Here is a 24,479-nt window from a genome sequence, read left to right on the forward strand (position 1 = left end):
TATGTAAGTGTACATGGAGGGGTTCAGCTCAGATGTCTTCCTCTTTCCCTTGCACCCCGCTACCCTCCCAGTCTCTTTTCCTGCCACTGGTCTTTGCGGTCTTCTGATGGGCGTAGGTCAGAGAGAGTGGAGCAAAAAACAACGGCCTGTCCTTCCCACACTTTCTCCCTTTCGTCTCCTTGTAGCTAAGTGTTGATGTTATTCCTCAGAACTGCACCTGGTACTTGTATTTGATCTGTATTCAAGTTCTGTTGATTGTCTGTCCTTGATCTCTCATGGACGGATTCCTTTCTTCCTATACAGCTGTCAGTGCTCTGATCCTTCTAGAAACCGATTGTCTAAAGGGGTCAAATTATTTTCAGAAAAATCCAGTTATATCTGTTGATCATAACAGTTATCAACTACTGCCACCACCACCAGCAGTAGTAATAATAACATCAGTGAAAACAGGTTGTTGTTGTTTTTTTCCCCCAGTCTGTGTAATCTGAATAGTGTGTGTACCTAGTAGATTTTGAAAGGAAAACTTAAGGAAATATTGATGTAAGTAAAAATGATGGTATCCTTGTGAGTTAGGAAAATGCCTAAGATTTCTATTACTCTAATCTTTTGAGTTTGGCTGTATATTTAAAAACTCTGATTGGGCAACATAAGTTTTTAAGCTTCCTTTTGTTGTTTGTTTGTTTTGTTATTTGTTACTCTCTTTCTTCAACTGATTGCTAAGCTTTAAAAATTTTTTTTATCATTTTAAAATGTTCTTTCTGCCTCATTTCAGAAATCAGTTTCAATAGAATAGCTGCTGTGTCCTAGAAAGCCCTGTTAATACAGATTTAAAATATGATGGTGAAGGGGTAACAATAATTAGGTTGTAATCGTTGACTTTAGAAATCTTTTAAATCCTCTTTTAGATTTCTGGATCTTGTAAAACAAACTGCACAACTGTCTCACAGGCATATTTCTTAGTCACACGGAAACAGTGCTCTTTGTCTTGGTTCTGGTTTGGTGAATGTGTTCTGAAAGGTATAGAGCTTTGTCCACAAGATGATTTTATGATACAAATGTGAACAGCCTTACTGGAGTAGCTTGATACACCTACGTGTCGCAGTATTTTAGTCCTTACTGTGTTGCTAAGACCTGTGCTTGTGACCTGCGTGGAGGTGGTTTTGGTTCAAGGAATCATATTCTAATGAGCATGTCTGGAATGATAACTTATGGAAATGCTTGTCTGAAACTTCTAATTTCATTGACACTTACCATATTTAATATATTAGAGAATAAAATAACACCTGTAATCTAAGACGTTGTTATACTGATTTAATTAAATTTCTCCTCTTTAGAATTAGTGTTAAGGACTTGTCTTTATGTTAGAATAAGAGATTTTAATGATTCCATGAGTTAGATAAGTTTTAAACAGCCTTGTCCATTCATGTAGACAGTGAGGTTTAAAAAGAAAATTTGTGCCTAGTCTGAAGTGGAGACTACAGGAGATTTATTATAATTAAAAGACATAGTTTGTCTTTCAAAACATTGATTGAAGGGATTGCCAGTGAATTAAATTAAGTGCTAATTGAAAGTTTAAAATGTTGCCATTTGTTTCCTAATCAGAGCATGAGTTAAAAAGATAGTTTATCTTCTGCAATTTTCTTGAGCATAATTACAGATGCTTTGGGATTTCCCCCTTTATTTTTATTTATGTGTAATTAAAAGGGGCTGAGAGTCAGGTTTGGAAGGTTCTTTATAATTGGGATCGCTAAGAATTCTTAAATTTGGTGTTACCAAAAGTAACTTGACACTATATATGTATATGTTGTTACTTTTATGTTACAAAAATTATATAGCATAGCAAGGTGTACCTAAGCAAATTTTGTTAGAATTTTATTTCTTAGAGTTTGAATGTTTAATACAAATTCTAGTATGTTTGGAAATCAGTCTTCTCTGTTCAAATGTCTGATTTATAGATTTAAAGTAAGTTTTGTTTACATTTTTATTTTGGATGTGATTATTTTTAAAAATGGCATACATGGCAGATGTTGATGAACTACTATGAAATTTTCTTTCGATTTAGTGTATCTATTTAGATACATCTTTTGGGCTACCACAGAATACTATGAGAATAATGCATGATGACCTAGCTTCAACATTGAGTTTCCTGGGTCCTGCCTCTGCTTATAAATACTTGATTAAATCATTTGTTTGTTTTTAATACATGATAGATTATGGAATGATAAACGAAGAACTGGATGAAAAAACTCAGGGATATTATTGAAATTGTTACTTGCATGGGGTCTTGATACAAATTTTGCTAGAGTAGTGCTAGAGGAATAATGGCATTTTGAATTTTGCTTGAATGTTCTCTGCTTAACATCATGTAGCTCTTTTTTGTTAGAAAACTTATTTCTAAAAAAAAAAAAAAAAGAAAAAGAAAACGAAAACTTACTTCTTAGATGTAATCCCAAGAAAATTTATTTTATAGTTATGATGTCATTTTTTGTATTTACAGCTAGTATTGCATAAGTATTTGAAATTACAGTTTCACAGATGAAAGGGGGAGAAACCTTTCTGATGTTAATTAGTTCACTTGCTTTTATCAAAGAAAGATGACACTTAATCATCTAGAAAGTATTATTTTAAAGCACAGGGAAGATAATTTAAGTTACCTTGTTATACTGTGGTGGAAGTGTCCCTGACCACATTACATGCCTGGTTTCCGCAAGCCTTAAATATTAATAGTGCTAACAAATATATAACCAAAGGAAATAAAAAGTATTCCTTTAATACCTTTAAAAAGTACTTTTTAATATTCCTTTAAAAAGTACTTTTTAATATTCCTTTAAGTTAAGTAGGTATTTTTTTTTTTAAAGCAGTACTCAACTGTATTATCCTTACCTTCTGTTTTGTTCATTATTAATCCTGGGAGATATTTAGTAGTTACTAGGTGCTTCCACATTCTGTTTTTTTATGCTAGGCTAGTTATTTTCCTTAAGCAATAACAATGGCAAGGTGTCAACCAAAATCATGGTGTAAAGTTAGTAGTTTCTATGGAGAGAAAGAGATTGAGGATATTGAGTTTTCCTGCAGTAATTTAATAAATTATTTAAAATGCTAGTAGTTGTATTTTAATATTGCAGGTTAAAATGAAATAAGTTGTTTAATCAAAAACTGTTGAAAATATGCCTAAACACTTCTTCTTTTGCTAGATGGGCTATGTACTTAGAAACTTTTTAGTCTTCTCTTTCACATTTGGTCAAGACTTCAAAATTTATTTCTTTACACCGAAGTTAACAGCAATCAGCGGGAAACCAAAGAACAGAAAAATAAGAAAGCAGCCAGTCCCTCAAAGCAAGCTGCTGTCGGGTCCTAGGCCTTGCCTAGCATCTCCCGCTTTCACCCTCTTCCCCAGTGTGTTACAGTGCCAGTTTTGAGTTGTAACTGAGTTGTAACTGGTAGATTCTTAATTAACATTAGTATTATTTTAGGGCTGTTGGATTTAGGAAATAAAAATACAGGGCACCTACTTCAATTTGAATTTCAGATGAACAGTGAATAACCTTTTTTAGTCCCCATGTAGTGTGTGGGATGTATTTGACCAAAAAACTGTTTATGTGAAACTCAGACTTAATTGGTAACCTGTATTTTATCTGGAAACCCTATTTATTTCCATTTTTTTCTATATTAGGCTCTAGGCATTCAGAAATTAGGGATTCCCAGGTGGCTCAGTGGTAAAGAATCTGCCTGCAAAGCAGGAGACCCCGGTTCAATCCCTGGGTCAGGAAGATGCTCTGGTGAAGAGAATGGCAACCCACTCCAGCATTCTTGCCTGGAGCATTCCATGGACAGAGGAGCCTGGTGGGCTGTAGTCCATAGGGTCCTAATGAATTGGACACCACTGAGCGACTGACCACACACATGCCCATGCTTTCAGAAATGAGTAAAGAGCCCTAGAGGGACTCAGAAGCTAACTGGGCAAGGTGAGAAGGGACGTGAGGAGGAGAAACACCAGAGACGAAACTTGTAGTCATCCAGATGTTTGATGATGGGGCTGTGAACCAGACATCAGGGATGCAGAGTTTGCTTTATTTCTGTGTTAGTGCCGGGTAAGGGCATCAGCTTGAGTCTGAATGCTCTCAGAAAAAGAGTGTCCGTGCATGTCATTGAAGGCCACTGGCAGACCAGAAACCTGAGAAGGGGGTGATGGGAAAACAGAGTCTGGTGAGGGGAATCAGGGAAGAAAGAGAGATATAAAGAAGGCAGGTCCATACATGGTCCTCAGGGGTGGTGGTAGAGGTGAGGTGTCAAACAAAGAACCCCAAGAACCCTCTGACAGATCATGGCACTTTTACCTTGAAAAACTCACAAGCTCTTAGGACCTCACTTTTCTGATTTCCTACAGTGGAACTGGGTTTTTTTGTTGCTGTTACGTTGCTCAGTCATGTCCCGACTATTTGCGAACCTATGGACTGCAGCATGCCTGGCTTCCCTGTCCTTCACTGTCTCCTGGAGTTTGCGCAAATTCATGTCCATTGAGTTGGGAATGCTATCCAATCTTTCATCCTCTGCTGCCCTCTTCTCCTTTTGCTTTCAGTCATTCCCAGCATCAGGGTCTCTTCCAGTGAGTCGGCCCTTTGTATCAGATAGCCAAAGTATTGGAGCTTCAGCTACAGCATCAGTCTTTCCAATGAATATTCAGGGTTGATTTCCTTTAGTACTGACTGGTTTGATCTTGGAATTCATGGGACGTTCAGAAGTCTTTTCCAACACCATGGTTTGAAGGTATCATTTCTTCTAAGCTCAGCTTTAGCTCTCACATCTGTTTATGACTACTGGAAAAGCTATAGCTTCTTTTACTATACAGACCTTTGCTGGCAAAATGATGTCTCTGCTTTTTTAATACACTGTCTAGGTTTGCCATTGCTTTCCTTCCAAGGAGCAATCATCTTTTAATTTCGTGGCTGTAGTTACTGTCTGCAGTGATTTTGTAACCCAAGAAAATAAAATCTGTCACAGCTTGTACTTTTCCCCCATCTGTTTGCCATGAAGTAATGAGACTGGGTGCCATGATCTTAGTTTTTTTAATGTTGAGTTTTGAACCAGTTTTCTCACTCTCCTCTTTTCACCTTAATCAAGAAGCTCCTTAATTCCTCTTTACTTTTTGCTCTTTGAGTAGTATCATCTGTACAACTGAGGTTATTGATATTTCTCTTGGCATTTCACATGATGTACTCTGCGTGTTAAGTTAAATAAAGTGACAATACATAGCCTTGTATTCCTTTTCCTATTTTGAACCAGTTATCTGTTCCATGTAAGTTTCTAAGTGTTGTTTCTTGACTTGCGTACAGGTTTCTCAAGAGACAGATAAGATGGTCTTGTATTCCCATCTCTTTAAGAATTTTCCACAGTTTGTTGTGATCCACACAGTCAAAGGCTTTAGTGTAGTCAATGAAGCAGAAGTAGATGTTTTTATGGAATTCCCTTGTTTTCTGTACGAACCAGCAAATGTTGGATTTGATCTCTGGTTCCTTTCCCTTTTCTAAACCCAGCTTGTACATCTGGAAGTTCTCGGTTCATGTACTGCTGAAGCCTAGCTTGAAGAATTTTGACTCTAACTTTGCTAGCATGAGAAATGAATGCAATTGTCTGGTAGTTTGAACAATCTTTAGCACTATCCTTCTTTGGAATTGTAATGAAAACTGACCTTTTCCAGTCCTGTGGCCACTGGTGAGTTTCCAAATTTGTTGCATGTTGAGTGCAGCACTTTAACAGCATCATCTTTTAGGATTTTAAATAGCTCAGCTGGAATTCCATCACCTTACTAGTCTCTAACAAGATCTGATTCTAAAAACATCTTGGTGGAATCACCTACCCTAGGTTTTCTGTCTGTGAGCAGAAGTTTTAACATCCAGATTTAATACCTATTCCTCCCATTCCCCCCGCTTTGCTTTCTGTCCTTATCACTGCTTTCTAGAGACCAGGCCAATGCCTTCAAGCCTTTAGTTTGGTCCAACTTTCAGTGTTTATTTTAATATTGTTGAAATGAAAATGAATTAAACTTACCTCAAAGACACTTGTTTCTTAATTTTTTTCATTGCATTGACCCCAGTATAGATTAAAATAAAATAGAGATAGTATACTTTAAAAACTTTTGTTCATTTCTGGTTATTAAAAATGTATTAATAGTGACAGTTTGTGACTTTATAAAGACCTGAATGCATTTTAATCTAGCTACATAGATGCTTTCAAGTTTTCTATGCAGTGAGGAATGATGCTGGTGGCTACTTGTGGTCATGATACATTTGCCTAAGCACGCAGCTGCCAGTTCAGTTCAGTCGCTCAGTAGTGTCTGACTCTGTGACCCCATGGACTGCAGCATGCCAGGCCTCCCTGTTGGTCACCAACTCTTGGAGTTTACTCAAACTCATGTTCATTGAGTCGGTGATGCCATCCAACCATCTCATCCTCTGTCGTCCCCTTCTGCTCCCCCCTTTAATCTTTCCCAGCATCAGGGTCTTTTCAAATGAGTCAGCTCTTCGCATCAGGTGGCCAAAGTATTGGAGTTTCAGCTTCACCATCAGTTCTTCCAATGAATATTCAGGACTGATTTTCTTTAGGATGGACTGGTTTGGTCTCCTTGCAGTCCAAGGGACTTTCAAGAGTCTTCTCCAATACCACAGTTCAAAAGCATCAGTTTTTCGGCGCTCAGCTTTCTTTATGGTCCAACTCTCACATCCATACATGACTACTGGAAAAACCATAGCTTTGACTAGACAGACCTTTGTTGGCCAAGTAATGTCTCTCCTTTTTAATATGCTATCTAGGTTGGTCATAACTTTCCTTCCAAGGAGCAAGTGTCTTTTAATTTCATGGCTGCAGTCACCATCTACAGTGATTTTGGAGCCCGCCCCCGCCCCCCCCCCACGCCAAATAAAGTCTGTCACTCTTTCCATTGTGTCCCCATCTATTTGCCATGAAGTGATGGGACAAGATGCATTGATCTTAGTTTTCTGAATGTTGAGTTTTAAGCCAACTTTTTCACTCTCCTCTTTTACTTTCATCAAGAGGCTCTTTAGTTCTTCTTTGCTTTCTGCCATAAGGGTGGTGTGACCTGCATATCTGAGGTTATTAATATTTCTTCTGGTAATCTTAGTTCCAGTCTTTGCTTCACTCAGCTAGCGTTTCTCACGATGTACTCTGCATATAAGTTAAATAAACAGGGTGACAGTATACAGCCTTGACATAACTAGTTTCTAGATTTGGAACCAGTCTGTTGTTCCGTGTCTGGTTTTAACTGTTGCTTCCTGACCTGCATATGTATTTCTCAAGAGGCAGGTCAGATGGTCTGGTATTCCCATCTCTTGAAGAATTTTCCAGTTTGTTGTGATCCACACAGTCAAAGACTTTGGCATAGTCAATAAAACAGAGGTAGATGGTTTTTTGGAACTCTCTTACTTTTTCAATGTTCCAGTGGGTATTGGCAATTTGATCTCTGGTTCCTCTGCCTTTCCTAAAACCAGCTTGAACATCTGGAAGTTCACGGTTCATGTACTGTTGAAGCCTGGTTTGGAGGATTTTGAGCATTACTTTACTAGCATGTGAGATGAGTGCAATTGTGTGGTAGTTTGAGCATTCTTTGGCATTGCCTTTCTTTGGGATTAGAATGAAAACTGACCTTTTCCAGTCCTGTGGCCACTGCTGAGTTTTCCAAACTTGCTGGGATATTGAGTGCAACACTTTCATAGCCTCATCTTTTAGGATTTGAAATAGCTCAACTGGAATTCCATCACCTCCACTAGCTTTGTTCGTGGTGTTGCTTCCTAAGGCTCACTTGACTTTGCATTCCAGGATGTCTGGCTGTAGGTGAGTGATCACACCATCATGATTATCTGGGTCATGAAGATCTTTTTTGTATAGTTCTTCTGTATATTCTTGCCACCTCTTCTTAATATCTTCTGCTTCTGTTCAGTTCAGTTCAGTCGCTCAGTCATGTCCGACTATTTGTGGGCCCATGAACCATAGCACACCAGGCCTCCCTGTCCATCACCAACTGCCTGAGTTCACCCAAACTCATGTCCATTGAGTTGGTGATGCCATCCAACCATCTCACCCTCTGTTGTCTCCTTCTCCTCCTGTCCTCAGTCTTTCCCAGCATCAGAGACTTTTCAAATGAGCCAGCTCTTCGCATCAGGTGGCCAAAGTATTGGAGTTTCAGCTTCAACATCCGTCCTTCCAATGAACACCAGGACACCTTCCAATGAACACCTGATCTCCTTTAGGATGGACTGGTTGGATCTCCTTGCAGTCCAAGGGACTCCCAAGAGCCTTCTCCAACACCACAGTTCAAAAGCATCAATTCTTTGGCACTCAGCTTTCTTTATACTCCAACTCTCACATCCATACATGACCACTGGAAAAACCATAGCCTTGACTAGATGGACCTTTGTTGGCAAAGCTTCTATTAGGTACCTATTAAATTGTTACCTACTTAATAGTCCTTTTAAAACCTGGGCTGTAAATCAGAAGTGACTGCCATGATAAAGGAAGATTTAATGGAGGCATATTTATTATTTTGAACAGTGGTTTTAAACCATTTTAGAATCTGGAAGTCTTTTGGAAATCTGATGAAGGCAACTGGGTCGTTTCCCAAGTTGGACTCACACATACACAGTGCTGGCTAAGACTTGAGGAATTTAGAGAACTGTCCTCCTCACTTTCATCCAAGGATGACCCAATTTTAAACTCATGATTTTGCAGCTCAGCTGTATAGTTCACCTGGTCCATTCATTCAGTCCTTCAACCATTCATTCATGAGGTAGATCCTAGACATTGTGAGAGGCTCTGATTTTTAACTTTCCTGACAATCATAATCTTTTTCAAACAAATTCAAGAGCTTCTTTTTATTTTGAAATTAAAGGCATAATGCACATACCTCATGTCTCTAACTTAGGCTTTTTATGCATTTAGAACTTATTTGTTGTATCCCAAGAGAATGAATAGCAGCTACTGAATTTCATCCATATTCCTCTTACTTTAATACAGCTTTTCTTAATTTATTTTTAGTTGTTGTGCTGTGTGATCAGTCGTTTCTGACTCTTTTTGACCCCATGGACTGTAGCCTGTTGGGCTCCTTTGTCCACGAGATTCTCCAGGCAAGAATACTGGAGTGGGTTGCCATTTCCTTCTCCAGGCAATCTTCCTGGTCCAGGAATGGAACGTGTGTCTCTTGTACCTCCTGCACTGGCAGACAGATTCTTTCCCATTAGCGCCACCTGAGTTATCCATATCTGCTCTTATCTGTATAGTTACAGTTGACAGCATTAGAGCTCAGTTGGTAAAGAATGCACCTGCAATGCAGGAGACCCCGTTTTGATTCCTAGGTCGGGAACTTCCGCTGGAGAAGAGATAGGCTACCCACTCCAGTATTTTGGGGCTTCCCTTGTGGCTCAGTGGGTAAAGAATTCTCCTGCAGTGCAGAAGACTTGGGTTCCATCACTGGGATGGGAAGATCCTCTAGAGAAGGGAAAGGCTACCCACGCCAGTATTCTGGCCTGGAGAATTCCATGGACCGTATAGTCCATGGGGTTGTAAAGAATCAGACACGACTGAGCGACTTTCACTTTCATTATAGTCACATCATCTTTCCCTGTAAATCTTTATTTCTGACATCTCTTTGTGCTTCAATATAATGATTAACTTTAATCCTGTACAGTGTTCTACTGAATCGATGTGCTTCTCTAATGTTGGACTTAAAGGTTATTTCCAATTTTACACTTTTTGGAGAATGTTACAAATGACTAAATAGTTTTTTCAGTCTTAGATTAGTTTCTTAGGATAGATTCTCAAGGATGGGAACAATGGTTCATTCAGTCATGACATTTTTATTAAGCAACTATGATGTGCCAGGCAGAGTGAAAGGCTGACTTGATTTGCTTTCCATTTGTTCTAGACAACTACTTAATTAGTTGAGTTGGCTATTAATTGTTCAGCCCAATAGATCCTTGCTTCCTCATTACTCATGGTGAATGTTCAGGAGTACTAAGTAAAGCATTGTAAGGAAGGCGGATCTGAAGAATGGCATTGTGTGGCTAAGTGACATGTACATGCCTTTAGAATTCTTTGTTGTTTGGATTGGTTATACAATTCAGCATTCTTTTGATGTGACAATAATTGAGAGATGAAGCTTTGGCCAAAAGAGAGGCTTAGAACACTGTGCAAAGCTAAACATCTTAGGTTAAATAACCTAGGCTTATTTAAATCACTCAAAAATTTAGATTGAAATTTGGTTAAAGCAAAAACATACAGTTGTATTATATATCCAAAACTTTATTTTATGAACATTTATTGGAAGACTCATATGTGCCAAGAAAACCAGTGTGAATATGACATTGCATATTCCTAATTAGTGGGAAGAGACAAATATGTAAGCAAATATTTGCTGCAGCCCAGTATTTCCTCACCGTGAAAGAGTTTGAATGTCAAAGAATACAGAGGAACAGAAGTTTCTGTGTCTTTTTACCCATATTTTTTTTTTTACTATAGAAAGTGTGTTTCTTTTCTCTCTCTTTTCTCTTTCTTTTTATAAATTAATTTTTATTGGAATGTAGTTGTCCTTCCTTCTGTGTTTTACTTTTGCATCTTGTGGGAAGGAAAATAAAACTTGTTCCAGAGTACAATAAATATAAATGATGTAGTTGAGATGGAAACTCAGTTTCTGCAATAAACGCATAGTTGAATGAAGATTCGAAAGCAAGTAATTAAAAGATTTTTGCTCTTTTGATTACACAGTATGAATGGCTGGTTGAAGAGAAATCATTGATTGATGATTATCTGAAAAGTCACTGGTTTCTTTGTAAACATAATTTCTAATCGTTAGAAGGGATGAAAGTAAAGTAACTGTGTGCTATACATGCTGTAGTTAGTTCCTGCAAAAATATTGTAGAATGATAATTTTATTTTTCAGTCATTTAAGCTAAAGAAGTGCAAAAGAGTTAGACTACCCACTTTTTTAGAACACTGGGGTGGAGCCTGACAGGTTGGGTTCAGTCATAACTGCTGGTTACTAACGATAACCTCAGCTCTCAACACCTGTGCCTTTATTTCCTCAATGGCAAATTGAGGGTAATGATAGTACTCGCTTTATAGGGCTTCTGAATCCAGTAGGTTTTGCTCTGGAGGAGGATCCAGCAGCATTTGCTGCTTGGTCATCTTTTTTTCCTTAAGACACTCATTTCTCCTAGCTCATAAGATCCTCAAACTCAAATCTTTTTTTTTTCTCCTACTTCCTACTCCTTTCCATTTGTCTTTCTTGTCTCCCCCACATCCATGTCTGGTTTCTAAATGTTGGATATCTGAGGGTCCTTTCCCTTCTATTTATTCCTTTCAAGAAGATCCCTTAATGCCATGGTTTCAAATATCTTTACATGCTGATGAGTCTGTATAGATCTCCAGTCCTGACCTGTCTACCTCTGAGCTTACAGGTTCATGTGTCTGGTTGGCTCCTGGATATTGCTCTTTTAACATATTTTAACATGGATCTCTGAATGTCCCCACTAAAGCCAGCAAACAAAGGAAACGTTTCCCTTTCCCAGTCATTTTCATCTTGGGTAAATGACCTTACGTCTATGACTCTTTCTCGAGTCTTTCCTTTTGTTCACCCCATACTTCCAAGCCAGCAGCAAATACTACCTCTAGAAGATACTTGAATCAGTGTGTTTCTGTCTTCTCTGCTAGCCATCATCATGTCTTGACTCTTTCATAGGCTTCTAACTTGTCCCCTTCCTGTCTGTTCTATACATAGCTGCCAGAGGGATTGTTTTAAAAGGAAAAATGGAACTGTATCCTTTTTCTGTTTAAGATCCACTAATGGCTTCCCATTGCACTTAGAGTAAAATCAAGTCTTTCCATAGCTTACACTTCTGAGTTCAGTGACCATATCTAGAAAATAGGGATAATTGTGACTTTAAACTAGAATATAAACTCCTGGAGGGCACAGATTTTTATCTACTTCATTCACTTCTATTGTCCCTGTGCCCAGAACAGTGTGTGTTCATAATGAGCACTTAACAATTATTTGTTGAATGAGTAAACACATTCAGATTATATGAGCCTTTCTTTTCCCCTCTTTCAGAACAACATATTATAGCCTAGTATTTTCTATATTATATAGAAAGTTCAGCAAAGGCTTCTGGTACCATATCTACCCATCCCTGCTTTGTTTCTTTTGTGTTTGTTTGTTTGTTGGCCTTAAGGCTCCAAGATCTTAGTTCCCCAAACAACTGTTGTACCCTTGCGCTCTGTAGTGAAAGCTCAGAGTCCAAACAGTTGGACCACCAGTGAATTCCCTCCCCACCCCTGTTTTATTTTTTAAATTTGAGGCTGCATTTGAGTCATTAGGAGAGGATAGATAAGTAGTAGAACAAGAAACAGAATAGAAATTGGAAGGAACCCTGGGAAGGTCACTGCAAAATAGTAGCAGCAGCATTTAAAAAAATAAGCATTTTACCACAGAAATCTTGGACTATGTGCAGAAATAGTAGAATAGTATAATGAATTCCTGTCTCTTCGTGGCCCAGTTTCAACAGTTGTCAACTCATGGCCATTCTTTGAGCCTCCAGGATTTAATTTGGAAATTTCCTATGGTAAAGGAGTACCTGGTTTATAGAAGTTTGTATCACAGATACCTTACCCTGGTCATTGTTACTATTTTACAAACCCGCTGAGAGCAGGTTAGATATGATTGTAAGGACTCTACGTTCTGAAATATTTTTTCCGATTTGCTTTCTGTAAATGCCTGAAATTTACCATTAGTATGACTGTAAACCCGCAAATTGTGAATAAGCCTGAGAAGGGAAATACATGAAGCCCATTAGCAGTTATTTGTATTTTAGTGTAAATTGATTAATGAGAAGCTTGCTTGAGTGGTAAGTAATGAAGCACAAGCTTTGATGGAAGGCATAAAATCACAGAGGCCTGGGGTGGAGATGGCATCGTAAGCACAAGGAATACTGTTCAAGAGGGTGGAAGGTACTGCTGTATTTCCCAGCTTTTCTTGGAGCTGGTCCTGGCCTCAAAGCTGGGTCTCCTTCCAGTTTGGTGGTGTTCTTGTCATCTGGGTTCCCTTTGGCTGGCCGCAAAGACCTTGTGTAAGGCTGCCAAGGAGGTGATTCCATTCCAGCTAACTCTGCTACTTGTTTATTTTTAGGTATCTTGCAATATATTCAGAACTCTTCCTCCTAGTGACAGCAATGAATTTGATCCAGAAGAAGATGAACCTACCCTTGAGGCATCGTGGCCACACTTACAGGTACTTTGAGCTAACATTTGTTCTAAAAGAAAGATCCATTAATCCATGAGCTGATTAGCATGGGAATTCCTTGACGGCCTTTATTCACCAAGAAATCAGATTAAGAGTACATTGCTGGAAAGCTGGAGGATGCTTTTTATGTTTCTTACTCTTGATAATTGGATGCCAAAAGAATAAAATAAGTGTTACAATGCTTTAGGGCGGCCCCTCCCAGCTTGCACACTCGGCCAGCAGCTTTTATTAGCGTTTCTGTGATCTTCCCGCTGGAGCCTCAAACAAGAACAGAACTATTTCACATTAATATTAGTTAGATGTGATTAGGTCACAGAGTACATACCTCATTTTCAGCAGTTAGGTGCCCTGGGGACTTTGAATGCCTGTCTTCATGATAACCACGAATGTGTTTCTTTAGCCTGGAAGGACAAGAACAAATTGCAGTAGCTGTTTCACGGCGTCGTAAGGAGGAGCAATAGCTGAGAAAAAGCTTGTGTGAAGGCCAGTTTTGCTCTGTTGCACTGAGAAGGCCATGTTTTCCAGTTACCCTCATGGGCCAGGACAGATTAGGACCATCCCTGCATCTTCTTTCCCAGCATTAAGCCCATTTGTACTGTGTTGAGTTATCCACACCAGCCCTTCACCATCTTCCTTTCCTGGCTGCCTTCTTTCAAGACCGGACTTTATCAAATGAATAGAATGAGGAAATGTGAGTACAGTGAACCTTAAGGCCAGTTTTCCCATTCAGTTAGGTTGTTTTCCAAGGCTGTGTAACAGTAAGGACGGAGGGAATGATGGAGAAGGAATATGACCTTGTACATTTTAACCCGAGGCAGAAGCCACTGCATCTTTGTAGCAGTGTGCTTGTGGTTACTAGTTGACTTTCTGAAGGGCAGAAAACTGTAGCAGGGAGAGAAGGCCTAGAGATATTCTAAGGGTTTATTTTTTTCCCTGCTTCAGAATTTTTGACATACATTTGCAACTTTCCCTGTCCTGCTTTGGCAGCTCAAGGTTGCTGCAGATACATATGTAATGCTCTTTTGTCTAGTTATATGGAGAGCTTTCAGGGCTGTGTTTTCTCAACTCTCACCTAGGCATGTCATACATATATATTCCTGCTATGATTGCCAAGTGGAGTAAATTAGTTAAAACCCTATAGTTGATTTACTATCTTAGATGCTTGATTTTTTTTTTTTTTCCCCCTTAAGGTGCCAGACATACTTTCTGCAGTCTAAGAAATTTGGGAGACTATTTGTGCTTTTCATGGTGGATCCCAGATGGTGACCAAAAAAAAAAAAAGCAATAACTCTTTTGAATGGATGGGGGTTTTGTCATGTCTTATTCTTCATACTTGGCATCAGGTCACAGAGATGCAATATTGTCTGGAAGAAATTTAAAAAACAAAGCAAACAAAAAGATAATTTTCTTAGAAAAGTCCCGTATCGTGTAGTAGAAAAGACGAGGAGGGAAATGCCTTCAGAGCTTCAACTTTAGTCTAGTCTACATTCTGAAGAAGAGACCAGTAGACCATTCTTAACATTTGCAAGAGCTTTTGAATACTCTAAATTATGATCGCCATAGATATAAACTTCCCCTAAAGTATGATAAAGTTTAACTCAGTATTTCAGTTAATCCTTCCTAAGCTTAATGACTCTATAAAACATGGGACTGAATTAATTTCTAAAGCTATTAAGCTGAATTCCACCACCACAAATGTCAAGCTTACACCGTGTCATTAGTACAGAAACATTAACCATTAGTTCATCTGAAACTCTTAAAACCAAAGCAACAGTGAAGACTGATGCTGAGATCTGTGTCCTTGGAGAGCTAAAGTAACAAACTGTATTCCAGAACAGTCTGGTTTCATCTTTGTTGACACGTATTTCAGCCTGTAGTCCTCTCAGCCCTTCTTTAGCTCAGGGGAAAACATGACTTAGACTGGATCAGGTTCCCCGAAGGCTCAGTTGTAAAGAATCTGCCTGCTAATGCTGGAGACTGGGTTCAATCCCTGAATTAGGAAGATCCCCTGGAGAAGGAAATGGCAGCCCACTCCAATATTTTTGCCTGGGAAATCCCAGGGACAGAGGAGCCTGATGGGCTATAATCCAAAGGACCGCAGAGAGTTAGACACAACTGAGCACACACAAACACACAAAAGAAACCTACATGAGAAAAGATTCTAAAAAAGAGTGAATATGTGTATATGTGTATCTGTATCATCTTGCTATACACCTCATACTAACACAACATGGTAAATAAATTATACCCCAATTTAAAAAAAAAAAAAAAAGGAAACCTCTTAAAATTCACAAAGCAACCTTCATTCATAGCAAAGGTCAAGTCAGTAGGCAGTCTTGCCTTCACTCTCTTTGGCTTTCTGGATGCCTCTGTACTGGTTCCTGACTTGTCTCATGAGTTCTGTCTTCTTTGTGCATTCTGACTCCACGAATCAGTCACACTGAAAGACCCTAGGTGGATGTTTCAGAAATCTCCCTTTCTGTCCATGATTGGTCTCTCTTGTTGCAGTGATCCATCACTACTATTCAACATCTTACTTTATGATTGATCAGACAATTGATTTTTCCTAACCCAAACTGCATGTTCTTCAACCTTTTCACTTTTTCGTAACTCCAGCATTTGTAGTGTGCTGATGCTTCTGGAGCACATTTTACAAGAAAACACAGTGAAGTTGCTCAGATGTGTCCAACTCTTTGCGATCCCATGGACTGTAGCCTACCAGGCTCCTCCGTCCATGGAATTTTCCAGGCAAGAGTATTGGAGTGGGTTGCCATTTCCTTCTCCAGAGGATCTTCCCGACCCAGGGATCGAACCCAGGTCTCACACATTGCAGGCAAATGTTTTACCGTCTGAGCCACCAGGGAAGCAAAACACAGGAAACAGTGTTTATTACCACATCTCTGACAATAGTAGAGAACAATAAAATCACACTGTGGTTGTTGGGTGGCTGGCTGTGTTCATTGCTTTCACTAATTGTCTGCTCCAGCACACTTGGATTTTATTTTTGGCTCATACTGTATTGCTCATAACAAATTATGAATCTTTGAGGATTTATTGAAAAATAAGAAAAAATGTTAAACCTACCCTATGTGTTTTGTTTGATGTTTTCTGTTATTGGTATCTTTAAAACTGGCATCCCATGGTTACCACGGTTATTCTTTGCATTTTTTTGAAATTTGGTCTATATTTCTAGTAGAAAATGATTTTGTAGGACTTCCATTTACAATTAAGGGGTTGTTTGTAATGTTTTACACTTGAGACTGAAAATCTGGAATGCTCAAGTCTTCTTAAGTTCCTTGGAGAATTCACTTGTGTGACCTTGAAAAGTAATTTATTCTCCCCAGTCCCTAGTCTTTTCCTTTAGAAACTCAAGGAGGATTTTTGATTCTGAGGTAAAATTGGTAAAAAAGAGAGCATTTACGGTTATTAATAAATGTGTCTGAAGTATTTCCACCAAACTTTTTTAAACCATAGCGGCTTTCAGGAAGGGAGAGGACACTTTGCCAATCCCACCAGAAAGCCCTGCCAGCCCACAAGTCGGGCCTGGAAGATGGAAATCTCTCCGTTTTGTGGGAGTCAAAAGAGAGATGAAATCCTCTTTCATGAGTTATTTGAATAATGCTGATGTAAAACTATTGGTAAAACTGTAAGTTGAAAGATTAGTATATTGAAGAAAAGAGCAATTCTTCTAGGGCATGTTTGAACTCGGGCATTGGTATGACTAGAAGTACAACGTGGCGGTGTTCAGATCACAGGGAAGAAGTTGTTCTGAATCTAGAGTTTCAGAGAGCAAAACAGAATTTTATAGAAAATTAAAATGCTAACGTGAACACCTGATATAAGTGTTACATTAGAGTCTAAAGTCACAAGATCCCTATGTGACACATTTAGTTTAGTGGTATTTGCAGACCATTGGGGGATCCTGAGATCAGATTTTCAGTGGCCTGAAAAGTCAAAATTAGTTTTATAACAATACTGCTTTATTCTCTCTTTACTGTGTTGGCATTTATTAGCACAAATCAAATGTCAAACTGACTCAGTAGTTGCCTTCTCTACTGCCATGCACCTACAATTTTAAAAAATCCAATTTCAATTAAGAATGTCCTTGAAGAGCAGCAAAAATTACTAATTGTATTAAATCTGAACCTTTGAGTACTCATTAAAAATAACATTCTTCATGGTGAAATGGAAAGTATGCATAAAGCCTGCTGAATCTTTGTCTTGTGCTAAATAAAGCATTTGTATGATTGTCTGAGCTGCAAGTTAAAGTAACTATTCATAAAGTATCATTTTTACCTGGAAGAATACCTGACAAACTGTGGTTGTTCTCACTTGGGTATTTAGTAAATGTTTTCTGTGAAACAAACAAAGAAAACAGTTGTTTTCCCACTGATAAAATTAGAGCATTCAAGCAAAATTAAGAATTAGAATTTTGAAAAACTTGTGTCTGTCCTTTGTTTGTCACCGTGAGCTTTATAGCTCCCCAAAGCTTAAAGACTTAAAAAAAAATTGGAGATATTAAGGAATGTTAATTCCTTGGAGATATTAATGGAGATATTAAAGACTTTTATTGATACTATGTAATAAAATATATCAACATTTGCAGTAACTCAGTGAACCAATGTTTTCCAGTTGACCAATGAATGATGTTAAGTAACCATGCATGGGTAGATATCATCCAAAGTGCAAGATAGATGATTGGAATTTAGTGTAACGGTGAAAAATTCGTTGATATGGTTTCAGATTCTTAACTGCAGCTTTAAGAAATGACTGTCGTTCTGGTGTAGTATCAAAGAGTATCCATAATTATGTAAAAAAAAACTAGTGGAAGTACTCTTTCTTTTTCACAACAGTAGGTTTGTGTATAGCTCGATTTTCTTGATATACTTTAACCAAAGCAACATATTCTAACAGCTTGAGGATAGAGGCAGATGAGAATCTGTCTTCTAACATGCCATTAAAGAGATTTATAAAAACAAAAAACAATATTCCTTTTCATAGTAACTTTTTTGAAAAATAAAGTTTTTCACAAAAATATATTAGTTATATTAACATGTGATGTGTTTTATTGTTCAGAATAATAAATATATTAAAATAAATATAATTTTATAGTTATATTTATAAAATAAATAAAAAGATATTAAAGTTTTTGTATTTATTTCTACTTCTATATCTCATGTAAACAAAAGCATTTTAGAGTCTTCAGTAATTTTTCATTATAAAGGGGTGAGACTAAAAAGTTAGAGGATCCCGTTTTAAGCACTAATGCCAGTGGTGGTATGTGTCAGCCACTGTGCAGGGGCTTTATGTATGTATTATCACAGTTAATCTTAGGGATGATCATTCGCATTGCACAGTTGAAACAGCAGACTAGGGTTACACAGTAAGGAGTAGAGCTAGGTTTCCAACCCAGTATCCGTCTCTTGAAAGTTCTGGTTTTAACATACTGTGGTATATGTGCTACACCAGGATTTAATGTGTACTTTAACATAGGTTTATTTTGCAAAGTATGTAAACAGTGATCCCCCACTGTTTATCAGAAGTTATTTGAGGTTGACTCTGTGGATGAGATATTCTTAAATCTTTGCAGATCAGAACATCCTGACACGCTCTTATATATTGTTGTTGTTGTTGCTAGAGGAGTGTAAATTTCCATAAAATTTATGAAAGGCAATTGGTAATGAATGTTGATAATCCTGACATGTTTGAATATCTTTTGATCTAACAATTCCCCTTTAGAAATATTTTCTCATGAAATATTTGAACAAGTGCACACTAATGTATGTTATATAAGGTACATTGTGATGTAATTTAATAGAGTGGTAATTTAAGAACTATTTACATGTCTCAGCAGAGGGTATTGGTTAAAGTAATTATGAATAATGGAATTATTTATTATAAATTATCTATAGTGGACTATGCTTCTGGCTACTGAGAATGGTGGTATAGATATTGTTGGCACAAATTGACCACAGTATATTGTTTAGATGGTAAAAGTAGTTTGAAAACTATATTTTATATATGTGTGTGTGTGTGTGTGTGTGTGTGTATACATACATACATACATATATTTATAGTACATTGATATGTTGTAGAGGTATAGAAAAAATCGGTAGTTTTATACATTAAAATGTTAACAGTGGTTCACTCTGAATGATGAGATTTGGGGAGGTTTTTATTTGCTTTCTTAGGCTGTGTTTCAGATTATAAATTTAAAAAGCTAAAAATCATAACAGCAACTGTGAGCTGCAAGAAAGGCTAGCACTGCTAGTTGATATTAAAACACACTAAACCCCTCGTCAGTTTTACTATTAGAGCTTTTTATGGTTTTTAATACTGTTCTCAGTGAATTATAGTTTGAAATTAACAATAATCCATTTCTTGCAGCTTGTATATGAGTTTTTCATACGGTTTTTGGAAAGCCAAGAATTCCAACCCAGCATTGCCAAAAAATACATAGATCAGAAATTTGTATTACAGGTAAGTATATTCTTGTCATTGTATGTATTTGTTTTTCAGTTGATAACACTTTATCTCATTTGCTGTAGATGTTTGTTAAAAAATCTTACAGTGGCAGTTATATAACCCCGTAAACAAATATATATGCACAAATTTATTATTGCCCATTAAAAGTAATAGGTACCTCTTTAATTTATTTTACTGGAAATTACATTTTAAACAACAAGGAATGCTAATGCCTAAATCCCTGCAATTTTCTTTCTTAAAATGTAATTATAAAGGAATTTCACTTATATAACTCTAGTTTGTGACTCTTTATATAATTCGAAAACTTCTATTTGCATAAGGATTTTAAACTATTTCATACATGTGTTAAAACTGAGTAGGCATGGTCTAGAGCGTAAGTAAGCTTTAATAAGTAATCAAAGTCAGGGTACTAGTAAGCTTTCATAGCTAGGAAGTAGCACAGGTTAACACTTAAGATTCCCTTGAAGAGATTAACTCTCACCTATCTGTTTCAGAGAAGGTAATGGCACCCCACTCCAGTGCTCTTGCATGGAAGATCCTATGGACGGAGGAGCCTGGTGGGCTGCAGTCCATAGGGTCTCGAAGAGTCAGACACGAGCGACTTAACTTTCACTTTTCACTTTCATGCATTGGAGAAGGAAATGGCAACCCACTCCAGTGTTCTTGCCTGGAGAATCCCAGGGACGGGGGAGCCTGGTGGGCTACCGTCTATGGGGTTGCACAGAGTCGGACACGACTGAAGTGACTTAGCATCTGTTTGGAACTTCCTACATATTTTTCTTGAATGTCATTTTACATTTTATAATTATGGATCATATCTGTTTACTCCAGACCTGAAGTATGTTCATGGTGTTCTTGTTGACAGTCATCTGTAAAAATGGATACTTGAGCCAACTGGTGTATGGATTGTTGTAACTTCTTTCTAAGTGATTAATGAGATGCCTTATGTAGAAAAAAATAAGTGTCTCCTAGTGAGTCAATATTGGAGAAAGCAATGGCAACCTGCTCCAGTACTCTTGCCTGGAAAATCCCATGGGCGGAGGAGCCTGGTAGGCTGCAGTCCATGGGCTCATGAAGAGTCGGACATGACTGAGCGACTTCACTTTAACTTTTCACTTTCATGCATTGGAGAAGGAAATGGCAACCCACTCCAGTGTTCTTGCTTGGAGAATCCCAGGGATGGGGAAGCCTGGTGGGCTGCCGTCTATGGGGTCGCACAGAGTTGGACACGACTGAAGTGACTTAGCAGCAGCAGCAACAGTGAGTAATATGCAGAACTTCAAATTTAAAACATTGCTTTGGCAGGAAATTGATCCTCTGTGTCTTACGGGATAAAGGTTAATGACTCAAGTGATGACCTCATTCCCCTTTCTTAAATTAATACCTTTAGAATTCTGGACATATGAGGCTGAGAAGTTTTGGAAAAGTGAGATTTGATATTTGTTGTTGTTCAGTCGGTCAGTCATGTCCGACTCTGTCACCCCACGGACTGTAGCATGCCAGGCTTCCCTGTCCTTCACCATCTCCCAGAGCCCGCTCAAACTCATGTCCATTAAGTTGGTGATGCCATCCAGCCATTTTGTCCTCTGTCGCCCCCTTCTCCTCCTGCCTTCAGTCTTTCTCAGCGTTTGATATTTAAAGAGGTGGTTCACTGGGCAATAGGTAGATTGGTCCAGATCCTTATCCCAAAGAGGTAAATGCATTTCAGGCAGAACAAAAAACAAAACACAACAGATCTGTGTTTGTATTGGAAAGTCCTTGCATTTCTACAGCACTGTATAGTTGTCAGAGCACCTTTATATGCGTTATTTAATTTGATATATACAATAATCTAAAGCAGATATGGCTAAGTTTTATGCCCATTTTGTAGATGAATAAATTTGAGGTCTAAAAAAGTTAACCAGATTCCCCACACACATGTCCTCTTCAGGTTTCTGTTTCTTACACCATGATGCCTCTGTGTGATTCCCTTCACTATAACTTGGAATGACAGGAGTAGCCCCCATCTCTCAACATGGATGAAATGATACGATTCTCTTACATTTATGGTAAATTAAAGTGCCCAAGAGGATCCAATAATTATTCAGCAGTAGACGCTGTTGACATGGAAACAGTAAATCCTGCAATCTTATTATGAAAGTCGGTGCTTTTCTTACATGAAAAACATTCAGGGCCCAGTCTGTGTGCTCTCCATGGTTGATAATACTGATGATAATAAAGCTCCTAGAATTAAAACATCAGAGACACCCAGACTTGGAAGGGACATTTTGGTTTGTCTCTTCTAGTTCTTTACCCATTGAATCAGTTTCCTTTGAGACCCTGATGAGGGGTAACCTGCTTGCTCTTTTTCAGTGAGGAAGGGCCACATACTTAGGCAGGTTCTTCCCTTTTTGTTGGAAAGTTGTTTTTTATGTTGAATCTCTCTGTACCTCATATGCCTTTGGCCTTATTTCTTCAGTAGAGTCCCTTAGTGTGTCGTTAGCCCAGGCATAACCTTTCAGGTCCTAGAACACAGCTTTTGTATTTACCTCTATGCAGTTTTTCTCTAAAGCAGCAGTTACAACTCAGATGTTTGTAGGCTCATTTAAAATAGTCTGGGGGCTAGATTCAGACAATAGGAGGCAGACCAGCTGCTCCTGAAGGGAGCTTTGACTGTACCTCTTTCATCAGTTCTTGCTAAATAAGGTTTTTTTCCAAGAGAAAGTTTTTTTTCTGCCAAATTTGTTTTTTTGGTGAAATTTTCTGATAGTTTTAAAATCCTATTCAGAGTGAATTAAAGCCATCTGCCTCACGGATCTAGCCTTCCAGCTGTCAGTGTGCGTTCTCTGCTCTAGACTGAGTCCTAAGTATCTGTCTCATTTGTTAGTTTTTGAAGTCTTTGACATGTGTCCATTTGTCTTTAAGGGTGACATCTATATCTGAACACAGAGCTCTGAGCTCGGTCAGTCCAATGGTACTTAGAGTTGGGGTCTGCATTCCTTGTCTGGATGCTAGGGTTCTTAAAGGAGTCATCTCATTAGCTCTTCTTGCTGTTCTATGACACTGTTAATTTAGGTTAATAAGCTTATGGTCTTAACTTTTTTTATTTTTATTTTTTTTATATTGGGATATAGCCAATTAACAATGTTGTGATAGTTCAGGTAGACAGTGAAGGGACTCAGTCATACATATACATGTATCCATTCTCCCCAAACTCCCCTCCCATCCAGGCAGCCATATAGCATTGAGTAGAGAGTTCCATATGTTATACAGTAGGTCCTTGTTGGTTATCCATTTTAAATATAGCAGTGTGCAGATGTCCATCCCAAACTCCCTAACTATCCCTTTTCCCTATCATTCCCCCTACCGCCCCCACTGGCATTGGACTGACTTCCAATTTAGTTTCATGCATTTTGTCATAAACCCATTTTCATTTTCCCTTGTTTTTGTTCATTTTGCAGTTAGCTTTTTTACCTTGACGTAGGATCTGACATATATTCTTATGGAATATCTTATCTCCCAGCCTTCTGAAGTCTTTCTGGGTCTTGATTCTGTCATCAACCTTGTTCACTCTGCCTTCCATCTGTATCACATTTGTGACTTTCTAAATATGCTAGCTATTGGCTTCATTAAAGCCACTAATTAAAATTGTTAAACTAGCCGGGATGGAGGATAGAAGCCTGTGGCATGCCTTTAGCAACTTCCCTTTATTTTAGCACAGATTCATTAATCAGCAGTCTTTGAATTCCATCCTTGAGCCAGTTAGAAATCGACTGTAGAATTTCATCCTCCTCTGATTCCAAATTTTTGTTTATAAAGAGAGTCAGAGAGATATTTTGTCCAATGCAATGGTAAAAGCCAGGACTTCATGTTTACAGAATTCCCCTCCTCTATGGACCTTGGAACTTTATCATAAAAAGGAAAGCCGAAATCCAGTGGTCCAGTGGTTAGGACTCCTGAGCTCTCATTGCTGAGGGCCCAGATTCGATCCTTGATCAAACGTCACCACTGAGTGGTACTTGAATGTAGTCATGTGACTCAAACCATTGCATCAAGTTAGAGATGAGCTGTTGTTCTGTCAGCTTCCATCTTCCATATCACCCTGTTCATTCATGTTGGTGGCCTGTACAGTTGGCCTCCCGTTCCTTTTCCTTTCCTAAGTTTGCCCAGCACCTTCTTGGAGAAGGGACTCAACCGTCTACTTGCTTCTCCTGAGATTCCTTCCTTGGACCTTTGGCCCCAACCTGGGACCTTCTGGCAATGGTGAGCCTTTTGGATCTTGAGACATTAGTGCTGAGATTCTGTCTGTTATCCCCTGTCCCACCCTCGCTCCCTCTTCCTCTGACCACCATGCCTTAACCGTTCTTGAACTGGCAGGTCTTTTTACGTCTGTGCTCTATCGTCAGCCCATTCATTTTGCACACCCTGACTTTCCTCTGCCCCATGGACTCGCATGGTGCAGCCTGGTTCTAGTCTGTTTCTCTTGTGACATGGGAACCCTCAGATTTTTCCCTTTTGCAAATCAGAATGACACTTACCTTATTCCTTTCCTTTGAGCAGATATCTTATTCTCTGTGAATTCTCATAGATTCCAGAGAGTTTTGGTGATCTTAATGCAGAACTGTATTTATTCAGTTAGACATAATTTATTCTAGTTACAAGATTTACACTATTGGTAGCAGCTAGCTAGATTCTTTATAGTTTGATTCCT

The 24,479-nt window shown here is 38.4% G+C and overlaps 1 protein-coding gene across 3 annotated transcripts in view; it reads left to right on the forward strand.

Annotated features, from left to right (window-relative positions):
* The window catches only part of PPP2R5E (protein phosphatase 2, regulatory subunit B', epsilon isoform), a 161,831-nt gene that overhangs the window by 103,300 nt on the left and 34,052 nt on the right, over positions 1-24,479 (forward strand). For all 3 annotated transcript variants that reach the window (XM_010846804.1, XM_010846806.1, XM_010846805.1), the window contains exons 4-5: positions 13,190-13,291; positions 19,691-19,783. In XM_010846804.1, coding sequence (XP_010845106.1) covers positions 13,190-13,291; positions 19,691-19,783 — 195 coding nt within the window. The remainder of the gene's footprint in view (positions 1-13,189; positions 13,292-19,690; positions 19,784-24,479) is intronic.

This window comes from Bison bison, unplaced genomic scaffold (genome assembly GCF_000754665.1).
Source record: "Bison bison bison isolate TAMUID 2011002044 unplaced genomic scaffold, Bison_UMD1.0 scf7180017864239, whole genome shotgun sequence".
In the NCBI taxonomy this organism is placed as follows: domain Eukaryota; kingdom Metazoa; phylum Chordata; class Mammalia; order Artiodactyla; family Bovidae; genus Bison; species Bison bison.